The sequence below is a fragment of the Monosiga brevicollis genome, genomic scaffold (genome assembly GCF_000002865.3).
Source record: "Monosiga brevicollis MX1 MONBRscaffold_15 genomic scaffold, whole genome shotgun sequence".
NCBI classification, from domain to species: Eukaryota; class Choanoflagellata; order Craspedida; family Salpingoecidae; genus Monosiga; species Monosiga brevicollis.
The window spans coordinates 24,865-46,048 of NW_001865052.1; the positions used below are offsets into that span (position 1 = coordinate 24,865).

At 54.4% G+C, this 21,184-nt stretch overlaps 7 protein-coding genes across 7 annotated transcripts; 2 read left to right on the forward strand and 5 right to left on the reverse strand.

Moving 5' to 3' along the window:
• Positions 1-1,039: 1,039 nt before the first annotated feature.
• On the reverse strand, positions 1,040-7,291 carry MONBRDRAFT_9313 (uncharacterized protein; the record flags this gene model as incomplete). The annotated part of the gene is made up of 2 exons (XM_001747081.1): positions 1,040-6,614; positions 7,275-7,291. The coding sequence occupies 2 exons, from the start codon at positions 7,289-7,291 to the stop codon at positions 1,040-1,042; spliced, it is 5,592 nt and encodes a 1,863-aa protein (XP_001747133.1).
• Positions 7,292-7,509: 218 nt separating this feature from the next.
• On the reverse strand, positions 7,510-9,156 carry MONBRDRAFT_26571 (uncharacterized protein; the record flags this gene model as incomplete). The annotated part of the gene is made up of 6 exons (XM_001747082.1): positions 7,510-7,622; positions 7,750-7,957; positions 8,070-8,273; positions 8,402-8,634; positions 8,743-8,992; positions 9,097-9,156. 6 exons carry the CDS (start codon positions 9,154-9,156, stop codon positions 7,510-7,512), a joined length of 1,068 nt encoding a protein of 355 aa, XP_001747134.1.
• A 118-nt stretch (positions 9,157-9,274) lies between these two features.
• MONBRDRAFT_26572 (uncharacterized protein) lies at positions 9,275-10,062 on the reverse strand (the record flags this gene model as incomplete). The annotated part of the gene is made up of 4 exons (XM_001747083.1): positions 9,275-9,366; positions 9,460-9,496; positions 9,612-9,820; positions 9,903-10,062. Coding segments are annotated over 4 exons (498 nt in total), but the record flags the coding sequence as incomplete, so codon positions are not given.
• A 1,942-nt stretch (positions 10,063-12,004) lies between these two features.
• On the reverse strand, positions 12,005-12,931 carry MONBRDRAFT_32960 (uncharacterized protein; the record flags this gene model as incomplete). Its single annotated transcript, XM_001747084.1, has 5 exons — positions 12,900-12,931; positions 12,603-12,723; positions 12,430-12,464; positions 12,193-12,332; positions 12,005-12,046 (listed from the first exon to the last, which is right to left on the reverse strand). Exons 1-5 carry the CDS (start codon positions 12,919-12,921, stop codon positions 12,005-12,007), a joined length of 360 nt encoding a protein of 119 aa, XP_001747136.1. The 5' UTR covers positions 12,922-12,931.
• A 212-nt stretch (positions 12,932-13,143) lies between these two features.
• MONBRDRAFT_32961 (uncharacterized protein) lies at positions 13,144-16,594 on the forward strand (the record flags this gene model as incomplete). Its single annotated transcript, XM_001746957.1, has 10 exons — positions 13,144-13,464; positions 13,974-14,037; positions 14,213-14,340; positions 14,434-14,474; positions 14,620-14,694; positions 14,818-14,912; positions 15,014-15,172; positions 15,279-15,517; positions 15,653-16,084; positions 16,212-16,594. 10 exons carry the CDS (start codon positions 13,144-13,146, stop codon positions 16,320-16,322), a joined length of 1,665 nt encoding a protein of 554 aa, XP_001747009.1. The 3' UTR covers positions 16,323-16,594.
• A 218-nt stretch (positions 16,595-16,812) lies between these two features.
• On the forward strand, positions 16,813-18,184 carry MONBRDRAFT_32962 (uncharacterized protein). Its single transcript, XM_001746958.1, has 5 exons — positions 16,813-16,921; positions 17,182-17,375; positions 17,470-17,618; positions 17,730-17,835; positions 17,951-18,184. Exons 2-5 carry the CDS (start codon positions 17,208-17,210, stop codon positions 17,978-17,980), a joined length of 453 nt encoding a protein of 150 aa, XP_001747010.1. The 5' UTR covers positions 16,813-16,921; positions 17,182-17,207; the 3' UTR covers positions 17,981-18,184.
• Positions 18,185-18,257: 73 nt separating this feature from the next.
• Positions 18,258-21,161, reverse strand: MONBRDRAFT_32963 (uncharacterized protein). The gene is made up of 9 exons (XM_001747085.1): positions 20,946-21,161; positions 20,687-20,827; positions 20,459-20,576; positions 20,305-20,357; positions 20,147-20,240; positions 19,950-20,026; positions 19,415-19,869; positions 19,134-19,288; positions 18,258-19,015 (listed from the first exon to the last, which is right to left on the reverse strand). Exons 1-9 carry the CDS (start codon positions 20,991-20,993, stop codon positions 18,279-18,281), a joined length of 1,878 nt encoding a protein of 625 aa, XP_001747137.1. The 5' UTR covers positions 20,994-21,161; the 3' UTR covers positions 18,258-18,278.
• Between the last annotated feature and the right edge of the window lie 23 nt (positions 21,162-21,184).

Sequence of the window (21,184 nt, forward strand, 5' to 3'; positions counted from 1 at the left end):
GGCGTGCACACAGACGCACACACACGGCACACACGCACAGAAAGCGTGTTGGCGGCCCAAAGCTTGATCGCGCGCGTTCCCATGTGGCCAGAGGCCACTGGCTAAGGAGGCACCACATCATGCGCAATCAATAATGAGCAACCCCGTACCAAAACAGCCAGCCCGCGAGCTCGACGCGTCAATCAACCAGATGTTGTGAACGACCGTCGGGTCGCAGGCAAAGCATTCATCCGGCATGCGGCAAGTGTGGTCTGCCTTTAGATGTGGCAGTGGAAACATGCAGAATCCCGCTGGAGCGGCTTGAATCTCGAGCACCAACGCCCGCGCTAGCATGCGCTCACCCTAGTTTTGCAAATGCAGAAGAAAAAAAAAAAAATTTACATGTTTGAAGACGACAGTCAATTTCAAGAGTCACTACATGTAGTAATATTATTTAATTTACAGTCACACATGGATGGCTTTCTGCTAGGTAGAACGTGACACTGCGGTTTTCTTTGCTAGCTGCCCACAACTTGGCACGCACTCATCAAGCACTAAGGCCTGTGGCTGCCCATCCTTAGATCTCATAGGTGCACCTCCTGCGCCGACAAAATATTCGGCCCCTTGCCGGCTCGGCGCGCGCCTCCATGTGCGACGAGGCGGTTTGCCTGGAACGGGATCAGAGACAAGCGTCTTTTGCATGGTCACGGCGGAGCCAGCGCAGTACTTGGGTATGTGAATAGAGAGGGCGATGATGCTTTTGTTGTCCTCTGATGGCGGATATTCGACCTCCACATTCATTGTGCCTCTATAATATCATTTGTCTGACGAGTCTGCAAAATGTGACGAGGTCGCTCAATTTCTTTTGACATCCAATGGTAACATCCGTGAGTAGCATGACAAGAGAAAGCATCGATTCTATCAACGAGGCGCGCAAAAAGGAAAGATAGCACACAACAGGGTCTCGGACGGGTGACCCGCACACTATTTGGCACACGGCCACAGGTGTGACGGCGTCTGGTATCAGGCGCATCAGACCTCTACTTCTGTATCAGGCGCATCAGACCTCCACTTCTGGATTCAAGGGCAGGTACTTGACGTCCCGCGCAGCTCGGGCATTGACGTTCGCAGCGACCTGCCGCTTGCGGCGTTGTAACAGGAAAACAAGTGCAAATACGGCCACACCAGCACTCATTACACCCGCAAAAATGAGGCCAAGATAGATTCCCTCGCGATGGGCGGTCCAAGTCTCAGAGAAGTGGGCTTGAGGAATGGGTAGCTGCTCATCCACCGTTGGTCGACTCGTTGTGATAAGAGGATCAACGGCCCAGTTTCCACACATATTTTCCGTCACACCGAGCTGGATATCATGTGACGGCGAGAAGGATGCAGTCCCGTTCCATCCAGCAATACAGCTGTGTGCGGTTGCCCAGTTGACACCAAAAACACCACCGATGGCAGACTCGGACCAGTAGGCTGCCGTGGCATTGAAAATCAAAGTCGGTTGGTTCTTCAAGCGGTCGTGCTTGCTCGCAAGCAAAAAAGAGCCGCTGCGACCAGCAACACCCAAAGTACCACGCGCTGTCACTTCCGTCGAGGCCCAGTACGCCACAGCTGAGCCTGAGATATCGTCTTCCTGGATCTTGACCGTCAAGCCAAATGGGGTTCCGCTGGCCTGCCCCACCGCATGCGTGTCCAATTGTCCCTGAGAAAGATCAAAGTTGCCGGTGCCAGTCATGTTGACAAAGTCCTCATCCAAATGCAAAGCTACGCTCGCGCTCACTCGTTGGATGGAAGCGCTTGTTGTGTAGCTGGCATTGAGTGACGCGTTGTAGACGTGCTGATGTGCATCAACGAGTCTGCAGCTGGCCGTCATGGCTTCAAGCTCGCGGACATCGTAGTCGAGAACACCCGTCCACAAGGGCAAAGGCAGTGCCAGCGGAGCGCGACCGGGGCCTGCTGGACCAAGAGCGCGGTTGACAAACGGCGCGATGGGCCGCAAGTTAGGCTCCGTGACGTGAAGGTCGGCGTGACCTGTTTGCCAGTCCTTTGCGCACTGCAGCTCAGACTCCCACTGCACGTCATTCCAACGTCCACTGCAAACTATCTGAGGCAGCTCCATGTTTTCTGCATATGTCAAGACCGTGTGTAATACGTCAGTGTTGACCCAAGTAGTGCCAAGCAGCTCTGCATATGGTTCTTCTCCGTTAAATTGCAGATTCCACAGCGCCTTGACGTCGGCGTCAGCAACGCTACTGCCCACGGAAGTGTTCAGCTGCCACGTTCCATCCATGAATTCGGAGCAATTCACGTCCACGCTGATCAGGGCGGCCTCTTGCTTGTCATCCCAATACAGCTCCAGGGCAACGACCTCCCGCCATGACTGCTCGATTTCAGAAGAAATAAGTGGCGTGGACAAGCCGGCACACTGCACAACATCAACAAAGGACTGGCAAAACCGGTGGTCCAACCGGCCAGAAAAGAGGTTGGCAGCAACGAGGCCATTAGCCACGCGAACGGCGTCGGCCTCAATGAGCGCCCGCTCAAAGCCCGGGGTCAGAGATGCTGTAGCGGTAGCGTTAACGTCGCCCACTTGAAATGTACCTGAGACGGTCCAATCGTTGTTGACGGCAATACTCAGACGACCACCTTCGGTGGCGGTTGCCACCGAAGCATTGCACAATACATGTTGGTTTTCTGGGTTCCAGAGCATGATCAAGTCCGAAGAAAGGTCATCAGCCACCAGGTGATTTGATGTGTTGAGTGCCGCATCGAAAGATGAGTTGAAGTGCGTTGCTAGTGTTAGCTTGTTCTGGCGCTGATTCCAGTCCAGCTGGATGTTGTTGGTGAGCGCGCTGGAGGATTGGTTGCCCAGAAATACCCTGTGCCACAGCGCGTCCAGCACCACGTCCAGTAGGCGTGTGTTTATGCGGGCGTCGGGGTCTGGGTAGTCAAGGGTAGCCACTCGCACGGCGCCGGCATACTGGCGTCGGTGACCGCCTTCGGCCATTACCAAGGACGCATTATTCACCAACAAACGCCAGGCATCGACCCGTGCCAGGGCATCCCAAGATGCAAACGTAAGGTCAGGAAGATTGAATGAGGTCGCCGTGTGGTTCACGTAAAAGTCGACGCTATGACTGCCGGTGGCTGGGCCGGCCATTGTGATGCCCAACTGGCCTGCCAGCTGATCACGTGACTCGTCCTTCCAAAAACCCGTGGCTCGTGCACCCAATGAATTGCGATGGTCGTCCCACGAAATGTTGACGTTCATGGTCCCAGCATTGTTGGTGCCGCTCGGGTCGGTAGGCGCAAACTGGGCATTCCAAAAGTTCGCGGTATCAGCGTAGGAAAGCACACCGAAGGCATACGAAGCATCTGGTCGCCCCGTGACGCTTGGGTGATTCAGTCGCGTCAGGTTGAAGCGTAAAGTGCCCGAGGCACAGCCGGAGGCAAGCTGCATACTGCTATTTAACTGCATGTCATTCCAGAGGATGAGGGCATTGGCTGAAGGGGTGGCGTTTGGTACCACTACGAGGCTGGCGTTGGCGTTGTGCACACCCAGCGAGCCTCCACTTGTCCTGAAGTTGACATCCAGTGTGCCTTTGGAAGTTGTGTCATGGGTCCACGGCTCCATGCCATTGACGTTTAGCCACGCTTGTTCTTGATGGTCATTCCATGAAACATTGGCCAGGATGCGTGCAACGTCTTGCTGTGGATTTTGTTGCAGGTGATAAGTCGCATGCGTGTCCCAAACGTCACCAGGCGTTTTTCGTGTGGCATTGGCGGTGAGCGTCAGGTGGCGACCCTTGTCATGCAGCGACAGGTCGACAAGCGTGACAATGTCGTCCCAAGTCACATTGGTCCAACCGGCCTGATTAGTCTGACTCCATGTCAAGTTGCTGTGGGTCACGAGGTGGTGATTGTTGGTCTTGACGTCTGTGGTTGCAGAAGCACTATACAAGGGGGCAGAAGCGTCCACGATGGCGCTGCTCGTTGCCATGAAGGTGGGTTTGGCTTGGGCTGAAGTACAAACATGTACGTTTGATGTGAGCGAGATGGCCGCTAGTTCTTGAAAGTTGCACGCCAAGCTTGCGCGACTGGTGCTTGGGGATTCACTCCACTGGCTGGTAAAGACTTGCAAGGTGGGCGTGTTGGCAAACCGTAAGGCGACATTGTGTACAGCGGTGGCACCTGGGGCTTCAACGATAACGTTCATTGGCCAGTCGATGACATCGACGTTGACAAGGGACGAAAAGTTGGCCAGCCAACCCTGGCCGGAATAGTTGCCCCAAAATAGGTAATAATCCGACAAGAAGCCGGGGTCGTCATCGGCTACAATATCGTCGTCATCGGAACCAATTGAGTCATCGTCCGCAGGAGCATGGCCGCTTGGAGCAGCACCAACTGATACAGCATAATCATTCAACTTGGCTTCACCATAGTAGGAGGCGCGTGCCTCGTCGACACGCAAGGCCAACAACGCCGAGTGCACTGGGTCAATGTAGGTCACTGAGGCGTTGATGGACACATATGATGGGGCGGTGGCATCGTCATCCTCCACGCTCGCATCATCATTGTCATCATCGACGGCAAACAGGTGGATATTGTGACCGTCAGATGCAAAGAACGCTTGCAGGCCAAAAGGCTGGTTGGATCCAGTCGAATCGACCTTCAACTCGAGCGCGGTGGAGTTGAGGCGAGCCGTTGTGACGAGACGCACATGTTCTTCCGGTAAGCTGGCAGTTAAATTCATGAAGCGGTCGCCCGTGCTGGGGTTTGAGCGGCCTTGAAAAATAAGATCAACGACATGGGTGATGTTCAGGAGACAGATAGCCGAATCCGAGTCAGGCTGCGTCACCAAAGCATGAAGCACTGGATCTCCGGCATGTGTGATATTGAGTGTCAAGTCTTTGACTGAGTCGGCTGGAAAGTCACCGCTCAGAAGGAGCTGCACAGCGTCAGCGTTGTTGCTGCCAAGGGAGTGGTAGGTGATTTGCGCTTCAAGGCGCTGCGTATCCGCAGCGATGTCAAAAAGGCGACCGCCAGCGCTAATCTCAAAGGGGTTGGCTACGAAGGGGCCACTGTTGGTCAGAGTCAGATGGACCTTGCTTTCGTTGTCCTTGTACGTGACGACAAATGTGGTGTTGAGCAGCTTTTCATTGTCGGAGAAACGCAAGCTGACAAGGCCGGGCAAGCGCTCGAAGGCCACGTCGGGCCAAAACACGCCCCCAACGGCGTCGAAGAACACACGGTCGTCCCACTTGACAAAGGCCTCGCCACCGTACAAGCGCATGGATGCGTCTTGGGGGGCCGCACGGTTCCACACGGCGCATGCGCGTTGCGTGAAGCGAGTGTCAAAGGAAACGTCAAGACAGTCGGCTGTGAGGCTCGACTGCACGTCACTGGGCTGGACAGCGTTGATCCCAGCTGGGGTGCTGGCCCAGAACTGCCTCAAGTCGGTGTCGGCAAGTACAAAGGGAGTTGCTTTTGAGGGCTGGGCGTTCAAGACTTGTTGGCGGAAAGGCACCAGGGCTGGGGGAAGTGTCACGGTGATGGCGTGATCAAGGCTGAGAAAGCGGCCCCAAAACGAAATACGGCTGGTCTCATCCCACGAGGTGGTGCGCAAGGCGAGGGTGAGGTTTGCATAGAGATTTTGAGCCAGTTGCAGAAATTGATCGGTCTGGGCCAAGGCTTCTTGGCAATTGTTGTTGGCGCATCGCACATCCACCAAGGCCGAGGCGCAAATATCAAGGCCTTGCGGGGCCAGCAAGTTGCCGTGCAGACCTTGGAGCGCAACGTCGGACACGTTCAGGGGCTGATCAGAGGCGTCATGGGCAGAAAGTACAAAACCGGTGGCGGGCAGATGCACCAAAAAGTTGGTGAGAAGGGATTTGAGCAGTGGTGCGGCCTGGATGCGGATGGGCATGGTACATGTAGCAGTGCTCGGGAAGGACGTCACGACGAGCACCTCACCCACGGCCATGGGGTCGCCAGTCCGTGCGCCCAAGCCTCGCAGGCTGTCGGGCAAACTGGCATTGAGATGGCGCATGCTGTCGGCCATGACCTGAAGCGTAGCAAGGTCACTCGCAGGTTCATCTGGCTCGGTGTGCGTGGGATTTGGCTTGCGTGCCTGGTCCTTGGCGCTGATGTCAAAGGTGCCGAGGCTCCAGTTGGCAGAGATGGGAAAGGCGTGCCAGACGCGGAGAGTTATGTCAGCGCTGCATGTGATCGTGCAGCGATCATAGGATCCCAGAATGAGCTTGGCGGCGACGGCGCCAGGTTCATCCTGCTGGAACGCAAGCTGAACGTCGTAGCGATGACCTTCAAACACGTCCAACAGGGGCGAGGAGAGGGAGAGACGGCCGAGGTCCAGTGTCTGATTGGTGCTGGTATTTGTGGCCAAGGAACTGCAGGCCAATGCGTGAATGTCGGCACTGTGCAGAGCCGAGATCCGTGGAATATCCAGGGTGATGTTTACGCCCAGGTCGCGTCCAGTGGCATCGATCCGAATATCGTGAGCATCAAAGGCTTGCACGGCCTCGGTGGCCGAGTGTCGCACGAGCAGAACGGAGCCCAGCGTCGCGGCAACGGCCGCGGTAAGTGCAACCAAAGCGATCTTCAACGTCCAGGCACTAGACCACGAGACGAGCACGCACAAGGCAAGCACGAGGTGAGGTCTGACCGTCCTTTGGTTGTTGTGTTTTTTTTTTTTTTTTTTTTTTGCTTTTTTTTTGCTTCGTTTTGTTGTTGCGACAACGAATAGGCCATGCACATCTTAATGACACGAACCGTGATAGCGATCGCCGGCTGCAAGAAGTGTTTGCAAGTCCAACAGTCGCATCGTCCCTCGCCGCTTCATCGGCCGCAAGCAGCGGCAGACCGTCTGCCCGCGCATCGGGCGTCTCTATTCAAAGCGCGGCAAGCAGCCGATCGTGAGCCGAAGGCCAGTCCGCCTGGCGCGCCATTCCCAAACCCAAACCCCAGAAAATTGACACATACCGTCAACATCCATCATCCGCGAACCGTACGCGTAATTATCGGCGCTCTGACCAAACCACTCGCGCCCTTCCCCGCTCGCCTCCTCCGATCGCCCTCCACCAAGCGACGACTTGTCTCAATCTGACTGACTCTGTGCCAACTCTCTGTGTGTGTGTGTGTGTGTGTGTGTGTGTGTGTGTGTGTGTGTGTGTGTGTGTGTGTGTGTGTGTGTGTGTGTGTGTGTGTGTGTGAAGTTATAGGCGACCCTAGCATGGGGATGCGCGTGCCAAATTTACCCACGCTTGCTTACTTACGTGTGTGTGAATGTCATCCTTTTTTCTTCTTCCTTTGGCTTTGCTGATGTTTGATTTCTTCTGATTTCGAGTTCAACTCGGCAGGCACTGGCATGATTGTGGCTTGCATGGGAGCGCAGCCAAAATGCTGAGTTTGAGTTGAGATATTGATTTTTGTTTTTAAAAAAAAATAGGAGAGATGTATGTACGAGTGGCATATCTGCCAGAAACGGCCGGATCGGAACGGCATCAAGGCTTAGAAAAAGCCGAGAGCAGACTTGCTGTACGAAACAAGCAGGTTCTTGGTCTGGCGGTAGTGGTCAAGGGCAACCTTGTGCGTCTCACGGCCGATACCGCTGCGCTTGTAACCTACGCGCATTCAACAAAGGGTGAGAAACAAGGAGTTGACGAGAGAAAAAATAAAAATAAAAAAAATAAAAAATAAAAAATTAGAGTACAAAAGTGTCGTGAAGTGTTGCGAACGCAAGGGCCTTACCGCCAAAGGCAGCATGCGCGGGGTAAGCATGGTAGTTGTTGACCCAGACACGACCGGCGTGGATGCCACGGGGCACGAGGAAGGCCTCATGGGCATCGCGGGTGAAAACACCGGCGCCAAGGCCAAACTCCGTGTCATTGGCAATTTCAATGGCCTCCTCGGGCGTCTTGAAGGTGCACAGGCTGGCCACCGGGCCAAAGATTTCCTCCTATAGAGGAAAAGCACGCAGTCCAGATATGAGAGTGAGCGTAGAAAACCCCCAAGCCAACGACGGCACCTGCAAAGCCACGATATGAGGCATGCAAATGGGCCAATCGGACCTGGAAGACGCGCATCTTGTTGTTGCCGCGGAAAACGGTTGGCTCAATGTAAAAGCCGCCCTCGATGACCTTGGCCACATTGCCACCGGTCAGAACCTCGGCGCCCTCCTCACGACCAATCTGCAGGTACTTTTGAATCTTATCATACTGCTCCAGACTGGCCTGGGCACCAACTTGGGTGTCCATATCCAGGGGGTTGCCAATCTGCGTGGCGTAACGCGGCAAGCGAAAAGCAAAACAGGAGAGATTGTGAAAACAAAAGCGCATGCTGGCCGAGGCTGCCTGAGGCTTGTGACAAAAAGAAGTGTTGCTTTCGGTCGTGACGCTCGTACCTTCATGCGGGAAATGCGTTCCTTGAGCTTCTCCTGGAAGGCATCGGCAATGCTTTCCTGAACCAGGATGCGCGAGGGGCAGGTGCAGACCTCGCCTTGGTTGAAGGCGAAGAGTGCAGCACCCTCAAGGCACTTGTCAAGAAACTCGTCGTCGGCATCCATGACGCTCTCGAAGAAGACATTGGGCGACTTGCCACCCAGCTCCAGCGTGACGGGAATAATGTTGTTGGTGGCTGTCATGTTACAACAGGACGGGCGGTGAGAAGTCGATGCACTTCGAGAGAGGTATACAGGAATGCGGGTATACCGGTTCAAATGGATTCAAAGCGGCTGCCACGTACCAGCCATCATAATTTTTTGACCGGTGGTGGTCTCGCCGGTAAAGGCAATCTTGGCGATGCGGCTGCTACCAGCCAGGGCTGCGCCGGCCTCGGGACCAAAGCCATGGACAATGTTGACAACACCCTTGGGCAAGATGTCAGCAATCAGCTCCATCATCTCGCAGATGGAGACGGGTGTCTGCTCTGCGGGCTTCATGACCACGCAGTTACCCGCCGCCAGGGCTGGGGCGAGCTTCCAGGCAGCCATAAGCTAAAAAGTGATTTTGACGGCCAAGTCATTTGCGGGCGGTGAGCTGGGGGAGAGTAGCAAGCTTGTTACGATGAATGCTTCAAGAGGGGAAGGCAAAAGCATACCGCGGGAAAGTTCCAGGGAATGATCTGGCCCACAACGCCGAGGGGCTCGTGGATGTGCATGGCAACGGTGTAAGGGTCAATCTCGGCAATCGCACCTGAGAAGATTCATCATTGATATCGAGTCAGAGAGAGAAAAAGAGCAATCAGTGAAGTCGGGTACCCCGTTGGCTGCGCGCACTTGAGCTGGGTTGGAAAGATGCTTACCCTCATCAGCACGAAGGCAGCCAGCAAAGTAGCGAAAGTGGTCGACAACGAGGGGAATGTCGGCGGCTGCGGCCAAAACAGGGCAGTAGCAGTGAGATGGACGTGTGGACATACTGGCATGGGGCACTCGCGCGAGCAGCAAACGGCTCTCCGACATACCCGTGGTCTCGCGGATGGGCTTGCCGTTGTCAATGGTCTGGAGGCAGGGGCCGGCAGTCGGTAAGGAATGAGTGCCGATGGGTTTGTTTGAGGGGCATGCCTCGCCAGGTTGACGATGACTGATGGAGCATGCCTGTAAAGCGGTAGCCCACCTCGAGGAGCGCCAGGCGGTCAATGTTCTTCTCGAGAGCGTCGGCAATCTTGAGGAGCATGTTGGAGCGCTCGGCCACCGAGGTCTTGCCCCAGGCCGGGAAGGCGGCATGGGCAGCATCGAGGGCAAGGTCAACATCGTTGGCCTTGGAGCGGGGTGCCTGGCAGACAACCTCGCCATTGATGGGCGAGACGTTGTCGAAATATTCGCCTGTTACCACCACCGCAAACGCATTGCCGTGTGAGGACCGGGCACGTTGCCTATTGACACTAGAGTGGTGTTGGGTTCGCACCGTCCAGGGGGGCAACAAATTCGCCGTTGATAAAGTTGCCGTAGCGCTCCTTCATGCCCGACTTTTCGCGCAGGGCCTGGGCGCTCAGGGCGCGAGTGGCCATGAGGGTTGGGGCAGCCGCCATGCGGCGCGTTGCCGTGATGATGGCGTTCAGGGCCATGGTGTGGATGAGGACAAGTCGATTACAGGACCAAGAAGCAGAACCAGGAGGAAAGGTGTTCTCTACAAGGAAACGAGGCAGAGACATCAGGAATGAGAGGGGTGGGGGCGTAGCGTAAGTGATGTTGCATCGGTGTCTCTAGTGGGTGGTGATGAGTGGAACACCAAAACAAGGGTTGGTCATCGCAAAGCTTGTAGTCGAATGGAAGACGGTGGCCCAGTCATGAAATGAAGACGGTTGTCAAGCTTGTTTTGAACCCAAAGCCGTGGTACCAAACGCCATTTCAAACGATACAAGTGGGAAGCGGGTCAACACCAGCTGCCATTTCCAACCACAAGACAACAGAGAGGTTGGAAAAAAAAACATCAACCATCAATCATCAACCATCGTCCATCGTCCATCGTCCGTCGCCATTGCCATTGCCATCGTCCATCGCCACCCATCGAAGACCGTGTGCGATTGTGTAGGGAGGTGGCCAACATCAACGCATTGCGGTTCACAAGTACACAACGCTCCACGACCAGACGACTGCCAACCACCCCCCACCAAATTCACCGCTTTCCCTTTATGGAAAAAAAAAAAAAAAAAAAAAAAAACAGTGCAGCCTCACTGGCATCAAGCCGTCGTGATGGCGTAGAAGCCATTCACCACCAGTGCCACGATCAACGCCAACGGCATTGGCAACAAAACAGCAGCGGCGCCAGTGGCTTACCCGAGGAACAACGGCAGGCACCACGACACGACCAGTGAACCAAAAATGAGAAAAAAAAACAAGCCCACACATCAACATGGACAACATCACCCTAATACTTCATTAACCATAACATATGCGTCAATAACTAACACTGTTATTGTATAACAATCTACGAAAACCTTGTATATCGATTCACAAGACTTGTAAACAATCGGCATGGTGGTGGTGTCTCCAAAACCCCACCTAATGGAAGGGCGTGTTGCCATTGTTGTCATTACCTTTTTGCATTTGAATATACACAAGTTGAATCGTGTATCACAGTACAAGTATTGATATATTGGTTTAATGCAGTTCTGTAGGTGGATAGTACCTTACTTTTCGTCGTAGTATCTCCACTTATCGTAGTATAATTCTATATAATTGATGCCAACTTCAAAGTTGATGTCGCGTTTTGCTTACGGTGGTGTGTGTTTTCTTTTTTAAAAATGGTGTTTACCTCTCGCGCGTGCTTGGCGCTTCCAACCGTTTGACTGGCCGGCTCGGCTGATGATGATCCAGTCCGCCGGTCTGGACGAGACATACTCTCCAACACACGCGACACCTCTGAGGCAGTGCTACACTGTTGTTTATCCCCACTGGGTCGACATGGTGTGGAATATGCTCGACTTGGTTGCGACAGGTCGCTGCCGTTTGTGAAGCCAGAGACCATGTTTTTTGTGCAGTTCACACACCAATGCTACGGAGATACGCTTGACTACGATCATCATGTGGTGTTCGCGCCCTTTCAACATCACGTCACCGTCGGTTTGGCAGCGGCCACTGGAGTTTCCAAGAACTCCACCCATCCAAACTTCTGCTCGCAGACGAAGCAGAACACGAATAGAGTGACGATATGTCAAAGTTACAAAGGTCACGAACGCAGTGAATGTTCAAACGACTATGAGAAAAAAATTCACAAGCATCAAGTTGTGTCAAGCAGCGGGACCAAGACAGCAGTGGGTGGCAAGACATGGATGGAGTGTTTGCTGCCAGGGCCCTCCAAACGCGCCCAGCAAACACTGGACAAGCACACATGACAAAAAGGGAGAAACCCCCGGCTCAAAGGGGCGAGACAAGCAAGACAAAAAACGGTGGCGGACCGGCCGCCGAGAGAGGCATGCCCTGGAAAAGTGGGGCGCCAAGCCACAGTCGTGGAAGTCAGACGGGAAAACGAAGAGAAAAAAAAAAAAAGAGCAGATACACGCCGCTTTATCCCATGCGGTTGTCAAACTCTTCTGAAGGCAATTGCTCCTAGCCAAGCCAAGAAGAAAATGACAAGGACATGTGGTGAGTTATGCAAGGCTTGTGGCAGATAGACCAGTTATCACAACGCCCTGAAGGCTCGGTCTGCCACAGGCTCTATCTACAGCCTCTCGAAAAAAGATGCGCTGTCGTACCCGAAGTGAGCTTTGCAAGTGGGCCACATCGTAGATGACATCGTGCAAGGCCTGCTTCAGAGCCTCCTTGGGGCTGTACTGTGCCGTGGTATGCACTCGCAGCAAAATGTAGTGCTCCAAAGGATGGGGCACCTTGTAGCCTATCCGACACAGTTAAGACAAGCGAACTCGATCGATGAGTACAGGCCCCCCATGCACCTGTTTTCGATATTCGCCGGCCCAAAGTGTCGCACAAACCTGCAAAAAGAACGCGGGGATCCTTGGCCAATTGACTACACGCATCAATGAAGCAGCACGGGTAGGTTAAGCAGCCCCAGGAAAAGACGTGACCAGTATCAAGTCCAAGGAAAAAAGATTACTGCCTGTCAAAATGAACGGGCAGACGGAGCGGGTAAGCCGCCAACACGCACCTGGCCAAAAGGTTGCCGACGGTGTGATCCTCGCGGTTCATGCGGAAAGTGCCCGCGTTGGGCACCTTTGAATCGGGCTCGTATGTAATTTTGGCTTCGCCATCCTCCAAGCGAAAGCTCTCTAAGGCAATTCAAGAACCATGATTGCCCACCAGCACCATCATGCCGTGAGCTACTTGCGACAAACACATAAAGGCTCCACCCCTTCAAGCTCGAAATTCGACACGCAAACGTGCAACGGTCGCCAAAAAGGCCTGCCTCCCACAGTGACAATGCAATGCAGACAAGTGCACGTACCAAAGGGATCGGGTGCGTTCATCGCAACGTTTTGCGGCGGCTCAAATGGACCTCCTCCCAACAAGAAAAAAAAGCAAAAAAAAAAAAAAAAGCAAAAGCAAATCCCGTGTAATCTAGCCACCACATGCACCCCATGCGCGCGCGCCGAGGGTGAGCTCGGCAATCGGAAACATCCATGACAATGCACCAAGTCAAACCAAGCCTGACGCAACGTAGCCAAAGATGGTCATGCATCTACCCCCCAATGCCCCGCGCCTCTTTTCGCCTCTCCGTCAACTTTCCGCACAATGGACCTCCCGAGCACGCTCGACATCAGAGACACCCCTCCCTGGCCATGCCCGGTCATCCGCACTCACCGTCACACACACACCGAGTAAACTGTTTGAAACAGATGTTTTTGTACCAGTTACATCTGTCCTTCACCAAATGTTACTCAAACTCGTTAACACAAGAATTACCACCAACAATCCTGTATCGCCTAACCCCAATTAATCATCGCATTTTAGTTCAAAACTTGCAAAAGGCCGAGATGAGCGGATTGAGCGAACAGCGCCTGGACAAGCTCGTGGGTCACTCGCTCCTCGCTGCGCTTCCCGCTGTGTGCCGCTTCTCTGCCCCCGGCTGCCGTTTCGCTGTTGGCATGCCCTGCCCGGTTGTGTGAGGGCGGTGGTGGTAGTTGGCGTGGGCTCTGTACCCTTTTTTTTTTGGCTGCTTTTATCCCATGCTTCATTTGTCTTTGTATTCTGACGGCAACGTGCAACACGTTCTCTTTTGTGTGGCGCGATAACGTGCGCGCAATGACATGTGTGTGGCGTACCTTGGCGAGTGGGCGACGCTGCGCGTGCTCTTGCCGTCCACATTGGCCGGCTATCGTTTCTCCCTGGTGTCGCGTCGTGTTTGGAACCTATTCTTTGCTCCTTCTTCTTCTCCTCTTTGTCTCTGCTGCGCGCTCTCCTGTCTTGTCGTGCTAAGCTCGAGCTTTGCTGTTGTGTCGCACTCGACGGGCCTTGCGGCGCGATTCTTAGATTTACCAACCGCTCACATGTGCCAAACCCCCCTCTTCCTTCATCACAGGATGTGGCGGCCTTGACGCCCCTGACCCCCGAGGTCATCAGCCGTCAGGCGACCATCAACATCGGTGCGTTTGTTGATCGATGCAATTCAACGCACCGGCACGGGCATGCACACACGCCCAGAGTGTCGCCATGATTTGCCCCCTGGCTTTGGAGCCTGCAGACACACCGACTCATGACTTGTTTGGCTGGGCATTGGGCGCGTGCTTGCCTGTTGTACACTTTGGTGTTGACCCACAGGTACCATTGGTCATGTGGCGCACGGCAAGTCCACCCTCGTCAAATCCATCTCGGGCGTGCAAACCGTCCGTTTCAAAAACGAACTCCGCCGTAACATTACCATCAAGCTCGGTTACGCCAATGCCAAGGTCCGCTCCCAGGCCCTCATCATAGATCTGCTTCACCGTCCTCTTGCTGCCCCCCCCCACCTCATCGTCGTTTCTTGGCCCTCTCTCTCGCAGATCTACAGATGCAACAAGTGCCCCAACCTGATGAAGTACAAGTACGTAGTCTTGCTCGCTTGTGCAAGGCAAAGACATCAAACATGGAGGCATCGTCACTGCCCGACTGTATACAACCTCTTGAAGCGGTCCTTGAACCGGCTCTGGTCGGGCGGTCGTCCTCATTGTATCGCTTTCTGTTATTAGATCCCTGGGCAGTGGTAACCCCGATGCGCCCAAGTGCAATGTTCCTGGCTGCGACGGAACGCTCGCGCTCAAGCGGTCAGTTCCGTCATATGTTTTCCTCCTTGTCGTGTCTGCCACGTTCTACCTGTCGACCTTATCGTGCCTCGTTTTCTCACTCTGTCGTCCCAACTTCCTTGTCCATCGCTCGCCTTATCACAGCCACGTGTCTTTTGTCGATTGCCCTGGTCACGATATCCTCATGGCTACCATGCTTAACGGCGCGGCTGTCATGGACGCCGCCTTGTTGCTGATTGGTATGTCTGGGCTCCAAAGACTTCAAGGGAAAAAAAAAGCATATTCAAAGTATTTGGCTCAATTTTTTATTTTTTTTGTGTGTGTGTGACGCGTCTGTCAGCCGGCAACGAATCCTGCCCTCAGCCCCAGACCTCGGAGCATTTGGCTGCCATTGAGATTATGAAGTTGAAGCACATTATCATTCTGCAGAACAAGATTGATCTCGTCAAGGAGGCACAAGCCAAGGAGCAGCACGGGCAGATTGTTGACTTTGTCAAGGGTGCGTGGTTGTTTTTTGTCTCTTGTTTTCATTGAGTGCTTGGATGTCCGGTTGTGTCTGGCGCTCACCGGCTGCCTGGATTGATGCCATGTCGTGTCCATAACAGGAACCATCGCCGAGAGCGCGCCCGTGGTCCCGATTTCCGCTCAGCTGCGTTACAACATTGAGGTCATCAACGAGTACATTTGCTCGCAGATCCCTGTGCCCAAGCGTGACTTTATCTCTCCCCCTCGTCTGATTGTGATCCGTTCTTTCGACGTCAACCGTCCCGGTTGCGAGGTTGATGATCTCAACGGCGGTGTTGCCGGTGGCAGTATCCTGCAAGGCGTGCTCAAGCGCGGTCAGGTCAGTGTCGAATCGGCAGCTTGTAGAGCCACTTTATTCTGCTCTTCCCCGCTCCTTTTTCTCTCGCTCTGAGCAGGGGCCTGCACTCATCACGAAGCACGTTGCCTTATTTTCTGTTGCTTGGGGTGAATCCAGGAGATTGAGGTGCGCCCAGGTATCGTGTCCAAGGATGACCAGGGCAAGCTCAAGTGCATGCCGATTCGCTCCGAGGTGTTGTCGCTCAAGGCCGAGAAGAACGAGCTCGAGTATGCCGTTCCCGGCGGTCTTATTGGTGTGGGTACTTTGATCGACCCCACCATCTGCCGTGCCGATCGTCTGGTCGGTCAGGTTCTGGGCGAGGTGGGCCAGCTGCCCCCCGTTTACACGGAGCTCGAAATCTCGTATTATCTGCTGCGTCGTCTTCTCGGTGTGCGTACCGAGGGTGACAAGAAGGCTGCCAAGGTCCAAAAGCTCAGCAAGAACGAGGTTCTCATGGTCAACATTGGTTCCCTTTCCACTGGTGGTCGCGTCCTGGCCGTCAAGGCTGATTTGGCCAAGATTGCTCTCACGCAGCCCGTCTGCACAGAGGTAGGGCTTGCCCGTGCTTATTAGTGGTTCACTTGGCTTCTGCGCCGATCTGTCGTACCAGCGAGGTGGCACGTTCTCATTCAACGAAACTGTTGCTTTTGTGTTTTGTTTTTCGTGTGTGAATCAGGATGGCGAGCGCATCGCTCTGAGCCGACGTGTCGAGAAGCACTGGCGCCTCATTGGCTGGGGTCAGATCAGGAAGGGCGTCAAGATTGCCCTTGACACGGACAACGAGTAAATACCAAACAGAACAAGAAGAAGAAGAAGAAGAAGCAACAGCCGCAGCAGCAATCAAGTTAACAAAAAGAAGAATCTGCTTTGATCCGTGAATGAGAGCACCAGGCTCTAGGGCACGACGTCTACCTTGTCTCGTGCCAGCCGCATGCCTCTGCAGCCATTGTGGCTCCCTCCTCGTGGGACGAGATCTAGTTCTTGAAGGAGGAGGGCCTGCCATCCAAGTCTCATCCCTCTGATCGTTCGCCTTTGCATCAATCCAACAACAAAAATCGGGCTCCCCTTTGCCTTTCGACCTTACACAGTCAAACCGGTCGCAGTCATAACTTAAAAAAAAAAATGCCAACACGACTTTTTGGCTTTTGAAACTGCACATGTGATTTTCTCTCTCTCTCTCTCTCTCTCTCTCTCTCTCTTCTCTCTCTCTCTCTCTCTCTCTCTCTCTCTCTCTCTCTCTCTCTCTTTGTGGCAACGCGCATTTGCCACGTCGCTCAGGAGATTCTTTCGAGTCGGGCACACTTACTGGCCCCTTGGCTTGCCTTGCTCGCTCGCTTCGTCACTGAAACACCCGTGGCAGGCTTGACCTCGCGTCGGCATCCTCAGGTGAGAACCTCGCTTGCTTGCCTGGTTGCTGCAACATGCCAGCGTTTCTGCTCTCCAGGCGTGAGCCATCGGCGGAGATGGCTTGCCGACCTTCTTGCTCTTTCGACTCTCTCGTTCCCAGTTGGCCTCCCAGTGCATAGCACGTCCTTACCTTGTGCACCTACGTTCTCTCATTGCATCTGCTCGCTGTTTGCGTGCCCGCTTTCTTTTGGCGCCCGCTTTCTTTTGGCGCGCCTGTCCACGCCCTCTTGCTTTCGCAGGCCACTTCCGGCTCCAGCCCGGCAAGATGGCGCTCAAATACAGCGTCAGCAACCCCAACGAGACATGGATTAACAGCAATGGCTTTATCCTCTTTTACTTCTTTGCCATCCTGGTCGTGCATTTGGTCCTCCTCAGCTTCCCCTTCCTCAGCACGGAGAGCGTCTGGACCCTCACCAACACCGTGCACAGCCTGGTCGGTTCACCGCAGTCCAGCCCTGAAATTCAATTTGCCCCCCTCTCTCCGACCTCGACCTGTGAACTCACCTCGACCCATCGCCTTGTTCTAGGTCAATTTCTTGCTGTTGCATTGGTACAAGGGTGCCCCCTTTGTGACCATGGACCAGGAATCGGATTCCAAGACCCAGTGGGAGCAGCTCACGGCCAACAATGAGCTCGACATTTACAAACGCTTCCTCATCGCGGCTCCCATCATTGTGTACGTCCCGCCACAATGTGACCTAACAGGCATTCTACCATGCTCTTTGCAGCTGCATCATGTCCCGCGCCTCTTCACTTGACTCATCCGTTTCCTTGATCGCCCCACCAGCTTCTTTATTGCCGTTGCCTACACTCACTACAACTCAGTGCACTTTCTCATCAACCTGGCTTTTCTGGCGTTGGCCGTCATCCCCAAGATTCCTGGCCTCTACGGCGTATGTTGCGTTTTCTTGCGTCTGCTCCATCTAGAGCCTTTTTGCCACTTTCTCCCCAATTTCTCCCCACTCGCTTGACACATGTCTGATCGTGCGTTTTGCAAACTCGTCGTAGGTTCGTCTGTTCGGCATCAATCGCTACTAGGCCTCTTGAACGCGCACCTCCCTCCACTTGACACTCGACTCGCCCCTGATTACAAAGGGCATCTCCACATCCATGCCCTCTGCTTGGCCCCGTCCAAACTGCCTGCGGCGGCACAGCTCTGGCCTGCCCCACGAGTGCGGGTGTTATTTTTGGCGGGTCCACATTTCCCGAGTAACAACTGAAATTCAGCACACTTTTTTGGTCGTTGTTTTGCAGTGATGTAGCAGTAATGTCCGTATCAATTCATCCCATAAAAAATCTTCAAAACTCGACCGACCGATCCAAACGGCGGCACGTGTCATGGCAACGCTTGCTTGATGAGCTGAATGACCTGGCTGTGATCCATGTCTTCACACGCCTGGCCATTGACACTCAGAATAGCATCGCCCATTCGCAAGCCGGCCCGAGCCGCCGGGCTGTCCGGCTCCACGTCCTGAATAAACACGGGCCTTTTGCCCAAAAGCGTCATGCCAAATCCAAAGGGTCCCAAGACTAAGCGCACGTTCCGCATGGTATACATGTCCCAAGCATCAGTCTCCGCCTCATCTGTAAACTCAATCTCCCAATCAGGCACGGGGGTAGGCGCATCGTCGACGACCGAGCTAGACGCTCGGCCCGCCGGCTCGCCCTCCAGCAGCAAGGGTGGCGGTGATCCCAGGGGACCTATGGTGCTGGCTTGACTTGAAGCTGGACCTACGAGACTGCTATGGCTGGTGCTGCGAATGACCAGATCCAGGGTGGCAGGGCGTGCGGCGAGACTGGCACCCTCACGCACGGCAGCCATCTGACGCTGTGCTATGAGGTCATCCTCGCGTTGGCGCCGCACCTGTAACAGGCGTGGCAGCACCATCTCGGCCCGGCTGCGCAGCTGAAAATCGATACGCAGTACAAAGCGCTCATCGTCCTGGACCCGATCACGCGGTGCATCTAGCCCAAAGCGGGCTTTGCTAGAAAGCGTTGGTCCAGACGAATTTGATGTGGCAGGTGACTCATACTCTACCGCCAGCAGAGAACGCTGCTTGCTGCCTTCCAAAGCTGGTTGGCCAGCAAACACCGCCACAGGTAATAAGGGAAACGGCAAAAGGTGTGTTGTAGTCGTTCAATGGTCCTGCCCATCCTCTCACAGTCTCTGTCGACACAAGTCAAAGCGTACCGGAGGCACGAAGGGAAGCTTCGCGCACGACCTCGTGCGGGATGAGCACGTGCTCGACGCCTGGACCGGCTGCGGGTAGCTGCGTTTCCCGGTCCAAGACCAGCAGTGCATGTGTCGTGATTAGCAGTCGAATGGGCCAGCTCCGTCCGGCGTCTCTGGGCGAGTGGAAGCAAAGGGATGAGCGCAAAAGCGTGAGTGATGGCAAATGCGCACAAAAACGGCAGGTGTCGAGCTTGAACAACGCCCAGTAGAAAAGGAACAAAAGAGTTGGTGCGACCAACCCAATCAAGGTGCCGAGCTCATCGAGAACCAAGCGCGTGTCGCTGGCCAGGAGCTCGCGAACAAGGACGTCTTCAACGCCAGCGGATAAGAGCGCTGTCTTCAGCTCTTCCCAGCGTTCGCTCAGCTCCGTCTCGCTGGCTTGAGCATTGACCTCCTTGGCAAAAGTATCCAAGAGGCTGATTGAAAGGCTCAACTGGCTGCGCTCTTGGTGGGCGTCCTCCGGAGTGTACCGAAGAATTTGAGTCAGCAGCGGGCCGTACTTGAGCAATCGTTGCATGCCCTTGAGAAGAAAGCTGGTAAGGTCAAACCCCCGTGCCTCCTCCACATGTTGCTCAGCCGCGCGCATGGCTGCCGCAAAGCCCTTGTGTTGGCGTCGAAGCTTTTCCACGAGCTTACACGCTGGACCCTGATTTGTACAGAATTGAACATAGGCTTGAAAACGTCGGTGCTTGAGCTATACAGGAGCGCAAATGTGCAAGCAATAAAGTGAGCCATGCTAGCTCTCCCAGCCATGAAGATTCTGGGGCCACGCACCATGTCGAGAAAGACCTCGCCCACGTTTTTGACCAATCCCTTTTTGCGCCGTGCAATGAGACGCTCGTGCAGGTCGGCTGTCGTTTGAGCCCACAGACGCACGCAATGAGTCGAGGATGGCGTGCACATCGGCATTGAAAAGCGTTTGTACCTCCAACAATAAACAAGTGCGTACACGATGCAATGCGCCAACATACCATTGACAGCAAGGAGTTCGTCGAGGTTGCTGAAGATCTTGGTGATCATCTGTTCCGACAATACCTTTTGATCCACCAGGGGTTGACGAAATAGCTAGAGCATAATACTGGAATGAGGGACCAACGGAGCCAGGGCGGCAAGCAGTGTAGGATCTCACGTTACGAATAATGACCAAATCTCGCAAGTAGTCTTGTTCGGTCTGTATGAGTTCTGTGCCCATGTGAGAAAAGGTGAGCGGGCGCTGAGACGCCAGAAGCTCGGACTGCTGGAATACACAGAAACAGGATGCACATTCGGCGCTCTTGTCGTACCATAAATCACTTTCTGGCGAGAAATTTCAAGATCAGAGAGACGTGCCAAGACCTTGGCGTCGACCGTGGTCTCCCATGTTCGTACGTTGGGTGCCGAGGTAATGGTGCCCGTGTCTAGCTACGTTCATGCCGGGCATGAGGTGAGGCCCACTGCTGCTGGGTGCTTGAGTTGAGGTAAATCCCCCCTCATCAGCACCACGGTTTTGCTAAAGCATGGCAGCAACATACGCGCTCGCGCTCAAGACTGGCACTAATTCCGTCGATGGTTGCCAGAGCTGGGGCCACGGTCACACGGCTGACGGTGCTGGCCGTGCTGTAGCGACTCTGCGAGCTCTGGACGCTACCCAAACTGCTCATGGAGGTGCTTCGCTACAGATGGCAAATCGTGTGGCAGCATCGTGTGGCAGCATTCTGAATGAGATAGGGCTGCAATCAACCTCGATAATGCACCAGGCGCCACCCCACACCACGGCCGTGTCCGACAAACCTGAGTGCCAAGCGTGGACGAGGACGAGCGCTTCCGCCATCGAAACATGTTGACGAACAACTCCAACAAGCGAGGTCGCACAAGTCACAGGTCCCCCAAGCCTTGACGGCCCAGCTTTCTGATCACCAAAGCGCTTTTATCAAACACCAGCTTCTCCTCCTGCCCACCATCACGCCGCCGATATCAGCTGCCAAACGGGCGGGCGACCTGATCTCTCTGCAAAAAAAAAAAAAAAAAAA